The sequence below is a fragment of the Nerophis ophidion genome, linkage group LG17 (assembly GCF_033978795.1).
Source record: "Nerophis ophidion isolate RoL-2023_Sa linkage group LG17, RoL_Noph_v1.0, whole genome shotgun sequence".
Classification (NCBI taxonomy): domain Eukaryota; kingdom Metazoa; phylum Chordata; class Actinopteri; order Syngnathiformes; family Syngnathidae; genus Nerophis; species Nerophis ophidion.
In genome coordinates this window covers 29114062-29131817 of record NC_084627.1, presented here as the reverse complement: position 1 = coordinate 29131817, position 17756 = coordinate 29114062, and the positions used below count along the sequence as shown (strand labels likewise).

The 17756-nt window shown below is 46.4% G+C and overlaps 1 protein-coding gene across 10 annotated transcripts in view; it reads right to left on the bottom strand.

Annotated features, from left to right (window-relative positions):
* The window catches only part of LOC133536300 (ankyrin-1-like), a 243425-nt gene that overhangs the window by 95201 nt on the left and 130468 nt on the right, over positions 1-17756 (bottom strand). For 9 of the 10 annotated variants that reach the window (XM_061876715.1, XM_061876718.1, XM_061876722.1 and 6 more), the window contains exons 20-24: positions 12276-12374; positions 11995-12087; positions 9028-9100; positions 8854-8874; positions 889-1012 (exon numbers count right to left, since the gene is read on the bottom strand). In XM_061876715.1, the coding sequence (XP_061732699.1) occupies positions 889-1012; positions 8854-8874; positions 9028-9100; positions 11995-12087; positions 12276-12374 (410 nt within the window). The remainder of the gene's footprint in view (positions 1-888; positions 1013-8853; positions 8875-9027; positions 9101-11994; positions 12088-12275; positions 12375-17756) is intronic. The other variant, XM_061876720.1, reaches the window with a different exon arrangement.

Genomic DNA, 17756 nt, shown 5'->3' with positions numbered 1-17756 from the left:
CCATTCATTCTGTCCTTAACACGTATCAATCGTCCTGTCCCCTTAGCAGAAAAACAGCCCTAAAGCATGATGTTTCCACCCCCATGCTTCACAGTAGGTATGGTGTTCTTGGGATGCAAATCAGTATTCTTCTTTCTACAAACACGACGAGTTGAGTTTATACCAAAATGGATACATGGATGATACAGCAGAGGATTGGGAGAATGTCATGTGGTCAGATGAAACCAAAATAGAACTTTTTGGTATAAACTCAACTCGTCGTGTTTGGAGGAAGAAGAATACTGAGTTGCATCCGAAGAACACCACACCTACTGTGAAGCATGGGGGTGGAAACATCATGCTTTGGGCTGTTTTTCTGCTAAGGGGACAGGAAAATTGATCCGTGTTAAGGAAAAATGAATGAGGCCATGTATCGTGAGATTTTGAACCAAAACCTGCTTCCATCAGTGAGCGCTTTGAATGGTTGACTAAATACTTTTTTTCCACCATAATTTACAAATAAATTATTTAAAATTCCTACAATGTGAATTCCTGGATTTTTTTTTTCACATTTTGTCTCTCACAGTTGAAGTGTAAATATGATGAAAATTACAGACATCTGTCATCATTTTAAGTGGGAGAACTTGCACAATCGGTGGCTGACTAAATACTTTTTTTCCCCACTGTATATCTGCACCTTATTGCTCTTTTTTTCCTGCATTAAAAAGAGCTAATGCAACAAAAATGTGTTCCAATCGGTACAGTAAAGTTCAAATCAGCTACATCACAGCTGAGCACACAATAACATAGAAGCTACACACTGCAATACAATACAGTTGCTGGATATTTTTTCGTAATAGAAACAAAACTTAAAAACAAGCAGAATGCAAACAACATAAGTGGACGTACGTGGTTCCCACACCTCCCTCAAAGTCTCTAAGAGTCTTCTTCGGGGAGAGAAAGTCATCGTCTTGATCCTTGAAGTCGTCAAGCTTCAAATAGCGCGCTCCGTCCATACCAAGCAACTCGTCTCCTGCGGAAGAAATACAAGTCACTGAGTTTTAAAAAAAGGCAGCAAGTTACAGAGAACAAATAACACAGAAATAATTGTGACAGAAGGACAAGAACAGAGTAAAAATTATGTGAAACACTTCCAAAAAAAATCATCCACACTGTCTACAGTACTTATACAGTATCAAATAGCATCACTTAAGTCAAGGGCGATCCTTGGCATACATAATAATTACAGAGATATATTATTAGATACTGTATTCGACTAATTTACTTTGTCACCTACAGTAAAATACAAAGCTAAGATGTTGAGGTTATATTTAGCCAGCTTAGCATACAGTGGAACCTCGATTTACGAACTGCTTATTGAACGAACCTTTTGATTTACAAACCACAGACCAAATAAAAATATGCTTTGGTATACAATCCTTGTCTTAGTGTACCAACGTTTCATCCACCAATTGTGCGTCTGGAGGGAAATCTTTATTGAGACCGGCAGCACATCCATTTTGAGCGAGCGATTTGGTGCTTCCTGCTTTTTCAGTCAACTTCTGTGCTACTTTGTGTGCTTTAAAGGTTGTTTTTTTTAACCATTTTATAACATATTTTTTTATTTGCTAGTTGAATACGAGTCCAAAGAAAGCGATGGAGAAGCAATTTGTGGTTTGAAACATTCAGCAAGTAGCCACAGCGTTGTCAACACTCCTTACAACATTAAGCAACAAGTTAAGTGGAGTCTATTTTGTATTCCTAATCATTGTATTGACCTGGCACGTTAAAGAGTTTTGTGATTTTAAACTTCTGTATGAGTGCACCACAGGGCTAGTGACAGTGACATGTGTGCCTGTGTGTCGGCACACAGTAAGTTGTTTTGACTTTGTAAAATTAAATAGAAAGTTGCTCCCTTGTTATGTTTGTTTGACGTACTGGACTGAATAGCACTTTATATAATGTTCAAACTGTACAAACTTTCACTAAAATATGGCCTTTGTCAAAGACTGGAACCCATTATTCATGTTTGTATTGTTTCTTTAGGAGAAATTTGCTTCAATATATCCATCCATCCATTTTCTACCGCTTATTCCCTTTGGAGTCGCGGGGGGCGCTAGTGCCTATCTCAGCTACAATCGGGCGGAAGGCGGAGTACACCCTGGACAAGTCGCCACCACATCGCAGAGCCAACACAGATAGACAGACAACATTCACACTCACATTCACACACTAGGGCAAATTTAGTATGAACTTTTCTATTTACAAACCCTGTTAACCAACCTATTAATTTCATATACAGAATTTAGGTTCCACTGTATCTACATGAGATCGTTTTTTAACATATTTAATGCAAAGAATCAAAGTGTCACCAGGCTTGCTTAAATTTTTCTGTATACGATCCTGCTACTAATAAAACGTTTGAACATCCCTGGTTTAACCTTGTATCACTTTCACAACATCACAATAAAAAAGACCACAAAGCAGTCCAACATTTTGGATTGGAAGCAATGGAAATGGACCAACAACACCCAGCATGGACGGCAAATCAACCACAAGGCACCTGGTTATATATACAGTGTCTTTTGTTTTTTAAAAAGGGAGCATGCTTAGTACAGATGGCATCACACATGGCAATGATTGCTTCTGTGTAGGAGAAAAAAGCTTGGTTATTACAGAGAAATGGGACTGAAATAATAAGCACCACATCACGATTAGTACGGGCTGCTCAGGAACAAACACAAACACAAAATTGTTAACAATAAAGAGAAGAAATCAATTTAAAAACATGTACACCATTGCAAACGTGTCAAAACAAGAAGCTGGATGACAGTAACTGGGATTCCTCCGAGCAGGAAGACGACAATTTAGCCATTAGCAGGAGCACTAATTAACAAACAGCTGAATTAAAAGAGAAGTCGCCGTCTGAGTGCAGGGATAATGCCATTAACCCTTTCATGTACAAATTAATCTACACGGAATTCAAGAATACTATTTATTTTTACTCTCCAGACATGGGAAAAAAGCCTTCATGTAGAAAATATATATATATTTTCCAGGAACTTGGTGTCTACTTTGGTGGACAACATGTTAGAACACAGGTGACAAACTCGTCATAGCCTGGAAATAATGTGTGTCAATAAGGAATTTAATCTTTATTGATAATGTACAGTAGTACCTCAACTTACAAGCGTAATCACTTCTGTGACGGAGCTTTTGACTGTAGACACTTGTTTCTCAAATCAACACGTTCCATTAAATATAATTAAAATCAATTAGATTGGTGCTTGCCCGCTAAAAAACAGTACATTATGAAAATGTTACATGCCTTTTTAAAAAGAAAAAACATATATTCAAATTAAAAATACTGTATAAAAACAACACACTTGATCTACCAACAACTACAGTAGTTTTATGAAGAAATTTAATGATAATGTCCAGCATCCCTTGGAGAGTGGACTTCCACAGTATAGAATTTAAGCTGCTTCTCCGGCAAACACACCATCAGCAGCTTCATCATACAGTTATGGAAAACTGTGCACCATTTGGATATTATTTTTACGTCCTTGGTGGCATGAGACTAATTCTGCTTCAGTGTGGTGCAGACGAGTGATACGCTCAGTTGGCGACACACTTGGTCACGTTTTTAATTAATTATTTTTTTTTTTGTCTTTGACAATTTTTTCAATTAAAATCCTACACTAGTAGAAATTAAATATCTGCTTGTTATTTTGACTTGGGTTTTCGGAGAAGTTCTGTAACTGCAATGTGGCCCAAGATGAAAATTAATTTAGAGGTTAGAGGCTTAATTGATGACATGCATTTTTAGGAAAAAAAAAGGAAAAAAGATTTGGAAATTGTGGGAGGAGGTTGTGATTAGCGCACTGCAGGTGCTAAAGGTCACCGCCTCAGTCAATGGTGTTGAGGGCGGAGCACGATCGACGAGGGGCGGGGCATGTGTTGGACGGCGAGACGCAGCTGTCAGGTGATTAGATTTCGCAGGTGGTACGCGTTAATCTAATCAGTTGTTGTCTTTAACAGTGAGCGGCCAGCGGAGGAGGAAGTGGAAAAAGACGAGAGCAGAGATCTGACAAGATTTGTACTGAAAATCTATATCCAATGAAAATAAAGACCTTGTCAAACGGCACGCTGACTTCTGACGTATATCCAGGAACTGGTAGGGAACGACGTCTACATCTAGCACCCAACATAAAAAGAGACTGCGATGTCGTCACCAAGCCCCATAGAGGCACTGGGACAGCTGCTGGCGGAGGTGTCTACTGCGAACCACCGGCAGATGGAGGCAATGCAAAGTCAAATAGCGCAGCAGAGCCAGATTCTGCAAGCGCTGACAGAAGGGGCCTGAACGGGGACACCCGCAGCAGCGAGGCCGACATTGGCGGTGGGAGACGGAAGACCCGCAAAGTTTTATGGACATGTTCGAGGCGACAGCAAAGTCATGCACATGGCCGGAAGAGGAGTGGGCGGTGTGGCTGTTGCCTTTGCTGGCGGGAGAGGCGCAGCGAGCGGCGCTCAGCCTGCCACCAGCGTCCCGGGTGAGATACTGGGACATGAGGAGGGCGGTGTTGGACCGGACAGGAGGGCCCGGAGAGAACCACAGACGCCGGTTCCGATCCATTAAACTAGGACCGGAGGAGCGGCCTTTCGCCCTGGGCCAACAGCTGAGGGATGCGACGACAAGATGGCTGCAACCCCGAGGAATGGAGGAGGTGATGGAGCAGATCTTCTTGGAACAGTTCCTGGAAGCAGTCCTGGCCGGACGTCAGCGTGGGTCCGATACCACCGACCACAAGGCGTGGCAGCGGCGGTAGCTTTGGCGGAGGACCACCTGGCCGTACACCGGGGGAAAGGGGAAGGAGGAGAAGGCTGCAGGAGGAACGGAGTGGCCAGTCCCGGCGACGTGCAGGATGCGGGCGGTGCCCGCAGAAGGAGCCCAGCCGTGGGCACGACCACGACACAACCCGAGTCTGCTTCCTCTTCCTCAGGGCCAGGCCGCTGCGGACACTGCGTTTTCCCCGCAAACGGTGCCTCGAATGCCGGGGCAGGTGTGCTGGAGGTGCGAGCGGCTAGGTCATCTGCAACGGGAGTGTCCAGCGATGGAAGTGGGGCAGGTGATCCGGGTTGGCGACCCTCCAGCATCCTTCCCCGGGCCAGGAGAGACATACTATGTGCCGGTAAGGATACAAGGGAGTATACATCGGGCGATGGTGTATTCGGGCTGCGAGTAGTCCATGATTTACCAAAACCTGGTTCGACCCGGGGCGTTGAGAAAGGTTACATGGGTGCGGGTTAAATGTGTGCATGGGGATATTCACGAGTACCCCATCGTGCCGGTGGAAATTTTTTTCAAAGGGGAAAAGCATAGTGTTAAGGTGGCTGTAAATTTGCGCCTGGCACACCCCGTAATCTTGGTAACAAATTGGTCGGGATTTAAAGGGTTAATAAAGCAGTGTGCAGGGGTGCACCTACGCTGTTTTCATCAGCAACGCGAGATTATCCGACGCTGCCGGGGGGGGCCGGCAGGGACTTCGCAGGAGGTTTCCCCGGTTCCCCAATGGCGCCCCATGGATGACACTCTGCGCGCGAACTGGGACCAAGTGATTTCAATTGATGGGCAGCGGGTTCGCCCGGATATAGCGCAGGATTTCCCTCCCTTTGCATTGATTAGGGACAGATTATACAGAGTGAGTCGTGACATGTGGACACTGGAGGAAATCACCCAACTGTTGATGCCAAAAAACCGTCCGGAAATGATTTTTCAGGCGGGATATGATTTTCCAGGCGGGATATTTTAACCCGATGGCCGGCCACATGGGTTATGATAAAACACTCAATCGGGTAATGGCCCAATTCTACTGGCCAGGCATTCGGGCAGACGTGCGCAGCTGGTGCGCGGCCTGCCCGGACTGTCAACTAGTCAACCCCGCGGCCACCCCTAGGGCACCTTTGCGCCCATTACCACTCATAGAGGTCCCCTTTGAGCGAATTGGCATGGACCTCGTCGGACCATTTCACTCGAGCACCCAGGGATATCGCTTTGCGCTAGTCCTGGTGGATCATGCAACGCGCTATCCCGAAGCAGTACCACTGCGCTCCATTTCTGCAAAGAGTGTCGCGCAGGTAATGTTTTAAGATATCTCCCGAATTGGAAACCCCAAAGACATTCTAACTGACCAGGGCACGTCCTTTATGTCACGCACGTTAAAAGAGCTGTACAGATTATTGGGGATCAAATCTATTCGGACCAGCGTTCACCACCCACAGACAGATGGGCTGGTGGAGCGGATGAATAGAACTTTGAAATCCATGATCCGGAAGTTCGTACACGAGGACAAACCAAATTGGCACAAATGGTTGGATTCCCTGTTATGTGCAGTGCGGGAGGTTCCCCAGGCCTCAACAGGATTTTCTCCATTTGAACTGTTGTTCGGCAGTAAACCGCGCGGGGTACTGGACCTAGTTAAAGAAAGCTGGGAGGATGGTCCAGGCCCCAGTAAAAACGAAATTCAGTACATCCTGGACTTGAGAGCAAAACTCCACATATTGGGGCTCTTGTCACGTGAGAATTTGCTCCAAGCCCAGGAACGTCAGCAGCGCCTGTATAACAGGGGGATGCAACTCAGACAATTTTCACCGGGAGAGAAAGTACTTGTAATACTCCAAACATCCAGCTCCAAATTACTCGCCAAGTGGCAAGGACCCTTTGTGGTCACACGACGAGTAGGTGACGTGGATTACGAGGTCAGGCGGTCTCACCGGGGCGGGGAAACCCAAATATACCACCTCAACCTACTAAAAGGTTGGAGGGAAGCGGAGCCTGTCTCCATGGTGAAGGCAATAGCGGAGAGCGAGGAGCTGGGGCCGGAGGCTTCCCTCTCCCCCCGGCCCTTTCCTCTCCGCTGTAATAATCATCTGACGCCGTCACAGTAAATAGACATGGCCAAATTGCAGCAGCATTTTGTTTTGTTGTTCTCCCCCCTGCCAGGCTGCACGACTCTCACCCAGCATCGTATAGAGACCAGCCCAGGCGTGACGGTGAGGTCTCGGCCCTATAGGCTGCCCGAACACAAACGCAAAGTAGTTTGGGAAGAATTAAAAGCCATGCTGGAATTGGGAGTAATAGAAGAGTCACAGTGCGTGGTGCAGCCCCGTAGTTCTGGTAGGGAAGAAAGATGGGTCTGTGCGGTTCTGTGTCGACTACCGCAAGGTAAATGATGTGTCACGGTTTGACGCCTATCCAGTGCCCCAGGTCGACAAGCTCTTGGACCGGTTGGGCACTGCTCGTTTTTTCACGACACTGGATTTGACTAGGGGTTACTGGCAGATTCCCTTGTCTCCAGAGTCCAAGGAAAAAAACGGCATTCTCCACTCCGGAAGGTTTATACCAATTTGTGACTCTTCCATTCGGCTTGTTTGGTGCGCCTGCCACATTTCAGTGACTCATGGACCGGGTGCTACGGCCCCACACTGCATATTCTGCCGCATATCTGGATGATATCATCCAGGTGAACAGCTAGGCGAGCATATGCAGAGGGTGGGAGCAGTACTCGAGTCCCTGAGGCGGGCGGGGCTCACCGCCAACCCGGCGAAGTGCTCGGTTGGCCGTAGGGAGGTACAGTATCTGGGGTACCACTTGGGGGAAGGTCAGGTGCGGCCTCAGGTAGATAAAACCGCAGCAGTTGCGGCCTGCCCGACCCCGAAGATGAAAAAGGAGGGGAGGCAGTTTATGGGGAATGTGGGCTACTACCAGAGGTTCGGCCCCCGGTTTGTGGACCTGACAAGTACACCAACTGACTTCACCCGGAAAAGTGCCCCAGATCTCGTTCAGTGGACGGAGCAATGCCAGGAGGCATTCGAGAAGGTGAGGAAAGCACTTTGCGAGGAGCCGGTACTGCACATGCCTGACTTTTCTATACCATTTTGTTTGCAGGCGGACGCGTCGGGCAGAGGACTGGGAGCCGTTTTATTCCAGCAGCGGGGGGGCACCGACCATCCGGTCTTTTACATAAGCAGAAAATTGTCAGAAAGAGAGAGCAGATACAGCACGGTGGAGAAGGAGTGCCTCGCCATCCGGTGGGTGGTCGGTGCCCTCCGGTACTATCTGCTGGGACGCCCATTCAGCCTCTGCTGAATGGACCACAAGCCCCTCTATTGGCTCCATCGCATGAAAGATGCCAACGCGCGGATCACCCGGTGGTATCTTGCTTTACAACCCAACAATTTCAGAGTGATCCATAAGCCGGGGACGCAGATAGCCATAGCGGACTTCCTCTCGAGAGCAGAGATCTGAAAAGATTTGTACTGAAAAAAATGTAAATCCAATGAAAATAAAGACCTTGTCAAACGGCACGCTGACTTCCCGACGTATATCTGGGAACGGGTAGGGAACGACGTCTAAAGAAATATTTTTAAATAACACAATAAAATAAGTTTTTAATGCTTTAACAGTGCGTCCACATATCTTAACATACTCCAATTGTTCAAAAACAGGTTTGTCAGCTATCTTGTTTTTGACAAAGGTTTATTTTTGCCCAATGGGTGGCCGTGAATATCAAGACACAATAGTGTCCACTCTAGTGACCAATGTCCATAAAAGGGTTAATGAGTTCTTGAACAAAAGTGTTTCAAATGCTCATATTAGGAAAATGTTAATGAAAAACTGGACATTGTATGTAAATAAATCTCGGAGAAAAAGATAAAGTGTGAAGAAATAGAAAATTAAAGAGGAAAAAATATGGCTGAAGTTGTGTCAGAGATACAGATTCAAAAGACAAGTAGTGATGCACACAGAAAATGAGTGTGTGACTACGATGAAGCCACATGGTCACTGAGCAGAGATACACACAATCCTACCTAACGTTAGCTGGGCAACACCTATAAAACAAATGGAAAGGGTTTAGTTATAATCATGTATGTATTGACTTTTCTTACAGATAAAACATATGCCGCGGAACCATCAAATCAGCCTTTTTCAGAAAATTAGCACCATCCCCACCTGGTGGCTTTTCCATAGTCATATCAACCTACCTTCATCCTCCGAGACGTCCAAGATTTCATCCACTGTCTCAGGAAAACTCATTCGATGCTTTTCTGTCGTGATCTGTAAAAAGAGAATAGAAATTAGGCCGTGGTAGAGATGGAAACAGGCGATCTGGTTGGAGCAGAAGAAATTTAAACTAAATATAAAAAATTATATTTAGTACCGCATTTTTCGGACTATAAGTCGCAGTTTTTTTCATAGTTTGGCTGTGAAATTATTAACACATTACTGTAAAATATCATCCATCCATTTTCTACCGCTTATTCCCTTTTGGGGTTGCGGGGGGGGGGGGGGGGGGGGGCGCTGGCGCCTACCTCAGCTACTCATTCGCGGAAGAGACGGAGAAAAGGTCAGCAATCGTCATATACACGTCAACCAATAAGAATTCGGCGGGGGAGGGTCATGGCAGAAGTGCATTGTGGGTCATGGAATGCTAACTGCTATTTGCTATATGCTACTGCCGTAGCTATTACAGTGGATCATTTCTTCGTTGGCGGTAACTTATAAAAACTGAGAAGGGCTGAACAAAAATGGCACCGAAAAGGAAATCATGTACTGCAGATTACAAGCTGGATGTAGTGAAATATGCAGCAGAAAACGACAAGACGAAGCGGCGCATTCCTTTGGAGTTGGCAGAGTTGTTAAGAAGCGACATCGAGGAAGAAGATTTCATGGGATTTATCGATTAGGAGTGACGGATTGTTTGGTAAACGTATAGCATGTTCTATATGTTATAGTTATTTGAATGACTCTTACCATAATATGTTACGTTAACATACCAGGCACCTTCTCAGTTGGTTATTTATGCCTCATATAACGTACACTTATTCAGCCTGTTGTTCACTATTCTTTATTTATTTTAGAATGCCTTTCAAATGTCTATTCTTGGTGTTGGATTTTATCAAATAACTTTCCCCCAAAAATGCAACCTATACTCCAGTGCGACTTATATTTGTTTTTTTCCTTTTTTATTATGCATTTTCGGCCGGTGCGATTTATACTCCGGAGCGACTTGTAATCCGAAAAATACGGTAAGTATTTTTTTTAGGGCTGGGCAACGATTAAAAATTTTAATCGAAGTTAATCGCACTATTTCTCAGATTAATCGCGATTAACTGCATTGTATACGCAAAACCCAATAATGAATTCAAAAGTAGTGTGTAGTGCACCTTTATTGGAATATTCCCCCACATGAACAAAAGCGACAAAACAGTAGCAGTTAAATAGCATATTTTATGAAAATCAACTCAAAAAATGTAAATACAAACATTTAAGCTTATTACTACCACTGCCAGGGTATTTAAGTTATCCTGTTTGTTATGGAAAATAAATATAATCTACATATAAATCTCTGAGCCACAATCATAACATCTGAAAAGGCAATTTCTGCGGTAACAGCAGAAACATTTTTTTTATCAGGGATCTTATGTTTAAAAAACCTATATTATAGGTAGTGGGCTGTTTTAGGGAATTTTTGATCAAATTATCCGTAATAGCAATATTAATAATGTGTTTACTCTGCGTAGTGCACTTAAAATAATTATGATCATATCTAGGAATTGATATGATGGGAATTTTCCGATTGTTTGCTTGGTGCTTTGATAAACTGAACGCATCATATACATGGTACTATATTGTGATGTTATGAGCCAGGGAATAAAAGAACTACCCTACCCAGCATGCAACAGGAGTGACAAGCATGCGCGGTAGCCCGGTATAGGTTGTGTCGCCATGACGGCATCTTGTATGTTGTGATATGCACGCTCTGAAAGCAAACGTTAAGAACACAGCCAACACTCCTCGTCTGCATTATTCATAAATAGACAGACAACACATATACTCCGCTGCTTCACAGGCCGCTGGATGTAGCTGGCAAAGTATTCCCATGCTAGCTAGCCGGTCTAGCAAGCACGCGTCATTCAGTCCAAAACGGCCCGATCTATTCACATTCAGAATTGTCTGGCGGTCGTAAGTGATCCCGGAGTGACCACGCTGTAATCCAGCCATGAAATTTGCAGAATTGTCCGGTATTTTTGCCAAATGTTCCATCTTTACCAAGAGCCCCTCGACGCCGGGCGACGCCATCTTGTTAAGAAAAGGCGTTAACAAAATAAAAGCATGTAAACAACATACGCAAATGTGCGATAAAATAATTGTCGGCGTTAATAGATTGATGAGTTAACTCATAATTAACGCACTAATTTGCCCACCCCTAATTTTTTTATATCTTCAAAAAGTGTTGGATATACTTGATCATAAACTGTCACTAAACATGGGATAAGAAAAGTGGGTTGTATCTGAAGGTCGTATAAATTTACAATAGGAAATGTGCTTTACCTTATATTATTTGGGGGGTACCACAAGGTACTTGGATCCTTGGACCTATACTTTGATTTACGCATGCCAACTATATCGCTTTGGTTTCCAAATTGTTTAACTGTATTTTATTTACAGAAGACACAAAACTCCCTTTTATTCAGGACTTCAGGACATACTATTACAATGTGTTAGAGAAGGTTGAGAATGAACATTAAAACTAAAAGATGGTTTCATAATAACAGGTAATACTTGAATACTAGTAAAATTAAGTTTATGTTTTTTTGTCATACTTAAGTAGGAAAAGTGTGGATGCCTCATTATATATCGAAGGATTTGAGATTCAAAGAACAAAAGAGATTGGTAAAGTGTTGTGTGGGTGTGCAGATAGGACGCAGAGACAGTGTACAAGTCGGAAATATACAGTGTTTGAACTAGACACTGCCATTTACATGCTAAGGTCAAAATAAAGAGTATCTGACTTTGGGTGAATCTGTTGGTACGCTACAACAACAAAACACCACCTTTCACTGTCAGCAACAGCGTTGTGAAGGTGATTAGATTACCTGTTACTGGAAAAGAGTCATGGTGTTGCAATATACAAGTGTCGCGCCGTTATTATTCCTAACACTGCTTACCGCAGAAACAGATTCCTCAGTCACCAGTTTGAGCACATCGATAACAGAGATATATCCCAGACGCTTTGCAATGCCCAGTGGAGACGTCCCATTCTGTCAATAGAAACATAATGGTTTGCAAATTAACATAATTTTTTTTTTTTTTTTTAAATCTTTTTGGTCCTATTTTGAGTTGTCAATAATGGGATCCAGACTAGAATGAATGGTGTCACTCAGTTTAACGCCGTCTAACAGGTGAGGCTGTAATCAGGTAGGTAATTGTGATAGGAAAAGTGACTCACCGATGTGATGTCATTGGGCTGTGCTCCGTGTTTCAACAGCAGGGTGACGATATCAGTGTGACCCTGCTGAGCTGCCTGGTGCAAAGGGGTGTAGCCCATCTGGAGGCAAAATACAGAGAGAAAATAATGAGAGAGAACGTCGCTTCTCACTGATAAGATGACAATGTTGTGATTAAACTACATTTTTTTTTATGCAATCAATCAAACAAAAGTCATGAGCAACTGCACCCAACACAGTACTAGCTCGGTTTTTGTACTACCTTCTCGTAGGATTGAGTTTTAGGTAAACATCTTTGCCAAAAGGTTTCCCTGGTTTTGGTTTCCTTTTAGGTTATTGTACCGCTAAACATTGAAACACGTAACAAACCTGTTTGGCAAAATATAATTCTGATGAATCCAGTGCTTGAACAAATAATCTAACACTTTGCTTACAAAGTCTTTTTTTTAATGACTATGACTGCAAAAAAATCCACCAAGGAGCCAAAGAAAGTTGCAAGTCCCAGCATTTGGATAAAGAAGGTTAGAAACACTATTGAATTGAAGAAAGAACTCATAGTAAAGTATAAAGTGTGCGTTGTGGCGGGCACTAGGACCATTCTCACACCCAGCAGAAGGGGTGTGGTTTGTTCTACTGGGAGACACTTGAAATATTGCATGTCGTGTTGTGTTTGTCAGATTTTCTCATGTTGGCAGTCTACAATAAAGACCTTGAAGAGACAACGTTCTGTTTCTTGCATTTGCCACATTGGTGACCCCGACAATGTTTCGCGCAGAAGAGGTGTCTTCATCGGCTATGTCGCCCCATCTCCAGCAACCTGTGGCTCCATCTACCTGCGTGCTTCCGGAGTTCTGGCAGAGCGACCCGGCCTCATGGTTTCAACACGTCGAGTCTCTCTTCAACCTGCGAGGGATAACCGGCGACGACTCCCGGTATCACTTGGTTGTGACATCACTCGACCAGGCAACCACTTGCCGCGCGATGCAGATTTTGCGAAACCCTCCACGGAGCGACAAGTACCCCGCCCTCAAGAACTTCCTGCTTCGGAGGTTCACACTGTCTGACGCTGAGAGGGCAGATAGACTTCTTTCCCTGCCGGGTCTGGGCGATGGCACCGCCGTGGATTTAATGGACAGTATGCTGTCGCTGCTGGGCTCCGAGGAAGGCGGGTTCATTTTCACGCATCTTTTCTTGCGGCAGTTTCCACCTGCGGCCCGTGCGGTGCTTGCTAACTCCACTTCCCTGGCCTCCCGCGATTACCGGGGCTTGGCTGAAGAAGCTGACCGGGTGCTGGTGGCTTCCAGACGGTTTGCCGTGCAGAGCGTGGAAGCGCCCCCGCTGCAGACGACGGAGAACGCGGACTCAGCGATAATGGCGGGAGTCGCTACCCGGGAAAGGCGCGAAGCAAGCCAGTGCTTCTTCCATCAACGTTTTGGCGCCAAAGCCCGACGTGTGTCCCTCCTTGTTCCTTCACGGCCACGGGAAAACTCCATCGCCAGCGTTCAGTGGCGGCTGTGGGCGCTGGCGAAGCATGTGAGCGGCTTTTCATCGCTGACTCGTCGTAAAGGAGACGTTTCCTGGTGGACTCCGGTTCGCAAGTCAGCCTGCTACCTGCCACAGACGCGGACAAGGCGACAGGTGGCTGCGGGCCGCTGCTGAGTGCCGCCAACGGCTCATCAATCGACACTTTCGGTTCCAGGTTGGTGACTGTGTGCTTCAGTGGACGCAATTTCCAGTGGAATTTTATCATCGCCGCCATCACGGTCCCCATTATTGGCGCGGATTTTCTGTGTGCTAATGGACTGATTGTTGATATTGCTAACCGCCGATTGATTGATGCTGTGTCTTTTTCATCTTTTACATGTAAGGCAGGGGGACTTGGACCGTTCACACACGCTAATTATTCGGTATCTGGTGACGTTTTTCAGCGTTTGCTGGCGGATTTTCCGTCATTAACCACTCCCGCTTTTTCCACTGCGGACACTAAACACGGCGTCGAACATTTTATTCCCACGGTGGGCCCGCCAGTTTTTGCGCGCGCGCGCCGTCTTGACGCGGCTAAATCGACCATCGCTAAAGAGGAGTTTGCTACTATGGAGCGTTTAGGCATCGTTAGACGTTTTAATAGCCCTTGGGATTCGCCCTTGCACATGGTGCCTAAGTCAGACGGTTCCTGGCGTCCTTGTGGGGATTTTCGCCGCCTTAACAACATCACAACGCACGACCGCTACCCTATTCCGCACATCCAGGACTTTTCGGCGCGCCTGGCTGGTGCCGCCATTTTTTCAAAGGTAGACCTAGTTCGCGGTTATCACCAGGTTCCGGTGCGCGCCGAGGACGTGCCCAAAACTGCAGTAATAACCCCGTTTGGGCTTTTTGAGTTCCTGCGTATGCCTTTTGGCCTGAAGGGGGCAGCACAAACATTTCAAAGATTAATGGACTCAGTGTTGCGCGTGCTCAATTTTGTATTTGTTTATCTTGACGACATTTTGGTGGCGAGTCCTTCAGCTGAAGAGCACCAGTCACATCTAACACAAGTGTTCAAACGTCTTGACGAGCACGGCCTGATTGTCAATCCTTCTAAATGTCAGTTTGGGCTGTCGGAGATTGATTTTTTAGGTCACCGTATTTCGTCGCAGGGTGCCATTCCTTTGCCTTCGAAAGTGCAGGCAGTGGCGGATTTTCCTCGTCCCTCCACTGTCAAAGCTCTACAGGAGTTTTTGGGCATGATTAATTTTTATAATCGGTTCCTTCCGCGCGCTGCCCACCTCCTGCAGCCTCTTTATGGTGCCCTACGTAATAAAAAGGCTAGCGATTCCCTCGAATGGACTCCTCAGCGGGTCCAAGCTTTTCAGAGGGCTAAATCCGCACTCGCAGGGGCTACTCTTCTCGCCCACCCTGTTTCAACGGCGCCCGTGGCCTTGACGACGAATGCGTCTGATGTCGCCGTGGGTGCTGTGGTTGAGCAGCGGGTGGCGAATGTGTGGCAGCCTCTTGCGTTCTTCAGTCGCAAACTGCGAGATAATGAGCACAGCGTATTTGATCAAGAATTGTTAGCACTGTATCTCACGACACGCCATTTTCGTTTTCTGTTGGAGGGTCGATCTTTTACGGCTTTTGTTGATCACAAACCCCTGACGTTTGCCATGTCAAAGGTCACGGAGCCTTGGTCAGCCCGTCAGCAGCGTCACTTGTCGTCCATCTCGGAGTTCACTACGGACATTCAGCATGTGGCCGGTAAGGCCAACCCTGTGGCTGACTGTCTCTCACGCGTACTCGTATGCCCCGTGCAGCTCGGTTTAGATTATTCGGGAATGGCTGCTGACCAGCCCGACGACCCCGGCATCCGCGCACTCAAAGCTGAAGGTACGGCACTTGTGCTCAAGGAGGTGGTGGTGCAGGATGGCGGTCCCGCCCTCCTTTGTGATGTGTCCACTGGCCGCCCTCGGCCTGTCGTCCCGGTAGACTGGCGGTGCCGGGTTTTTGACGCAATACACTCCCTGTCGCACCCTAGCGTTCGGGCTTCCGTCAAGTTAGTTGGTGCCAAGTTTCTTTGGGCTGGCCTTAGGAAGGATGTTAGGCAGTGGGCTGCCGCATGCGTGGCATGTCAGCGTGCCAAGGTCCACCGGCACACTAAGGCGCCCCTCGAACCATTTACGATTCCGGTCAGGCGGTTTGACCACGTGCATGTGGACTTAGTTGGCCCCCTCCCTCCGTCGCAGGGTTATACACACTTGCTAACGATGGTAGATCGCACCACCAGATGGCCTGAAGCGGTTCCTCTTTCCTCCACTGCCTCTGTAGACGCTGCCCGTGCGTTTCTGTCGGCCTGGGTTGCGCGTTTTGGCACGCCATCCGATATCACCTCGGACAGGGGATCCCAATTTGTGTCGGAGCTTTGGTCAGCGTTGGCGCAGTCATTGGGTGTACAGGTGCACCGTACTACAGCCTACCATCCCCAAGCTAACGGTTTATGTGAACGTTTTCACCGGTCGCTTAAGGCGGCTGTGCGTGCGGCGCTCGTGGATAGCAATTGGGTTGACCGTTTACCTTGGGTTATGCTCGGGTTGCGCTCGGCCCCTAAAGAGGATCTCGCTGCGGCCCCCGCTGAATTGGTGTTTGGTCAACCACTCCGTGTTCCGGGTGAATTTTTACCTGAGGGTGGTGCCCCGCGATCATTTCCCTTTTGGCCGAGGGACTCCTTGGCTCCTGGCCCAGTCCACCACTGTTTCCCTAAATCTTTTGTGCCATTGGAGCTTAAAAATGCCCGTTTTGTTTTTGTTCGTCACGACGCCCACCGTTCGCCCCTCCAACCCCCTTACGATGTCCCATTTAGGGTGCTGGAACACGGTCCTAAAACCTTTGTGCCGGATATGGGCGGGCGCGGGGAATGCGTTTCCATAGACAGGCTTAAACCAGCGCATTGTGTTGCGGGTGAAGAAGTACTGCCAGGCCAAGTCCCCCGCCGAGGCCGCCCTCCAAATCCTGTTAGGGTTGATTGTCCTTCGCCTCCACCGGGCCCTGTTATTTGTTCTTCCCCACAGGGTACACCCGCTCCCCCGCGGGATAGACATTTTACCCGTTGCGGCAGACAAGTGAGGCCCCCGGTAATGTTTTCCCCATAACTTGCTGTCTGGGTGTTCGGGGGGGGGCTGTGTGGCGGGCACTAGGACCATTCTCACACCCAGCAGAAGGGGTGTGGTTTGTTCTACTGGGAGACACTTTAAATATTGCATGTTGTGTTGTGTTTGTCAGATTTTCTCATGTTGGCAGTCTACAATAAAGACCTTGAAGAGACAACGTTCTGTTTCTTGCATTTGCCACAGCGTGACAGTTTCTGTGTTGTTTTTCTGCTGTTTTGTGTTTCGTCATATTTTTTTGTTTCACTTCCTGTTTTAGGTTTGTCATTAGCACTGATCGTGGGTGCTGTTCTGGTTTGCAATAGGGAGCCTCACCTGTCCATGATTGCCAATGATGAGTGTTTATCTGCCAGTGTCGCTTTCTGAGCAATCTTGGTTCATTTTGGTGTTCATGGGACCCTTTTTGTGCTTTGCATTGCTTTACGGTGCTTCGCTAAATTCACCCCTCAGCTGGTTATAGCTTTGCATGTGTTGTTTTTCATCACCTGCCACCTATGAAACTTTTATATTCTTCCCCCGTGGATGACTGCCCGCCTCCTGCTGGTGCTCTTTATTTTACGGTCCCTATTTAAATGACCCACCCATCTGCTCTCCGCCTTCTGTCTCTACATCCTGGGGTCACGCAAATCGCAACTGTGCGCTTTGTGACACACTCCTCCCTCTCCGCACGCCGCCGTCTTTGCTAAAAAATATCTTCAATGAAGTTAAAAGTTTAAATGGTAATGCATCCATTACATTCTGCATTTAAAACTATAATATTATCTATGAAATAGCACTTCATGTGTTGACATTTTTGAACGTTTGGAATGTTAAGTGGATTTACATGTTTTTGTTTGGGTAAAA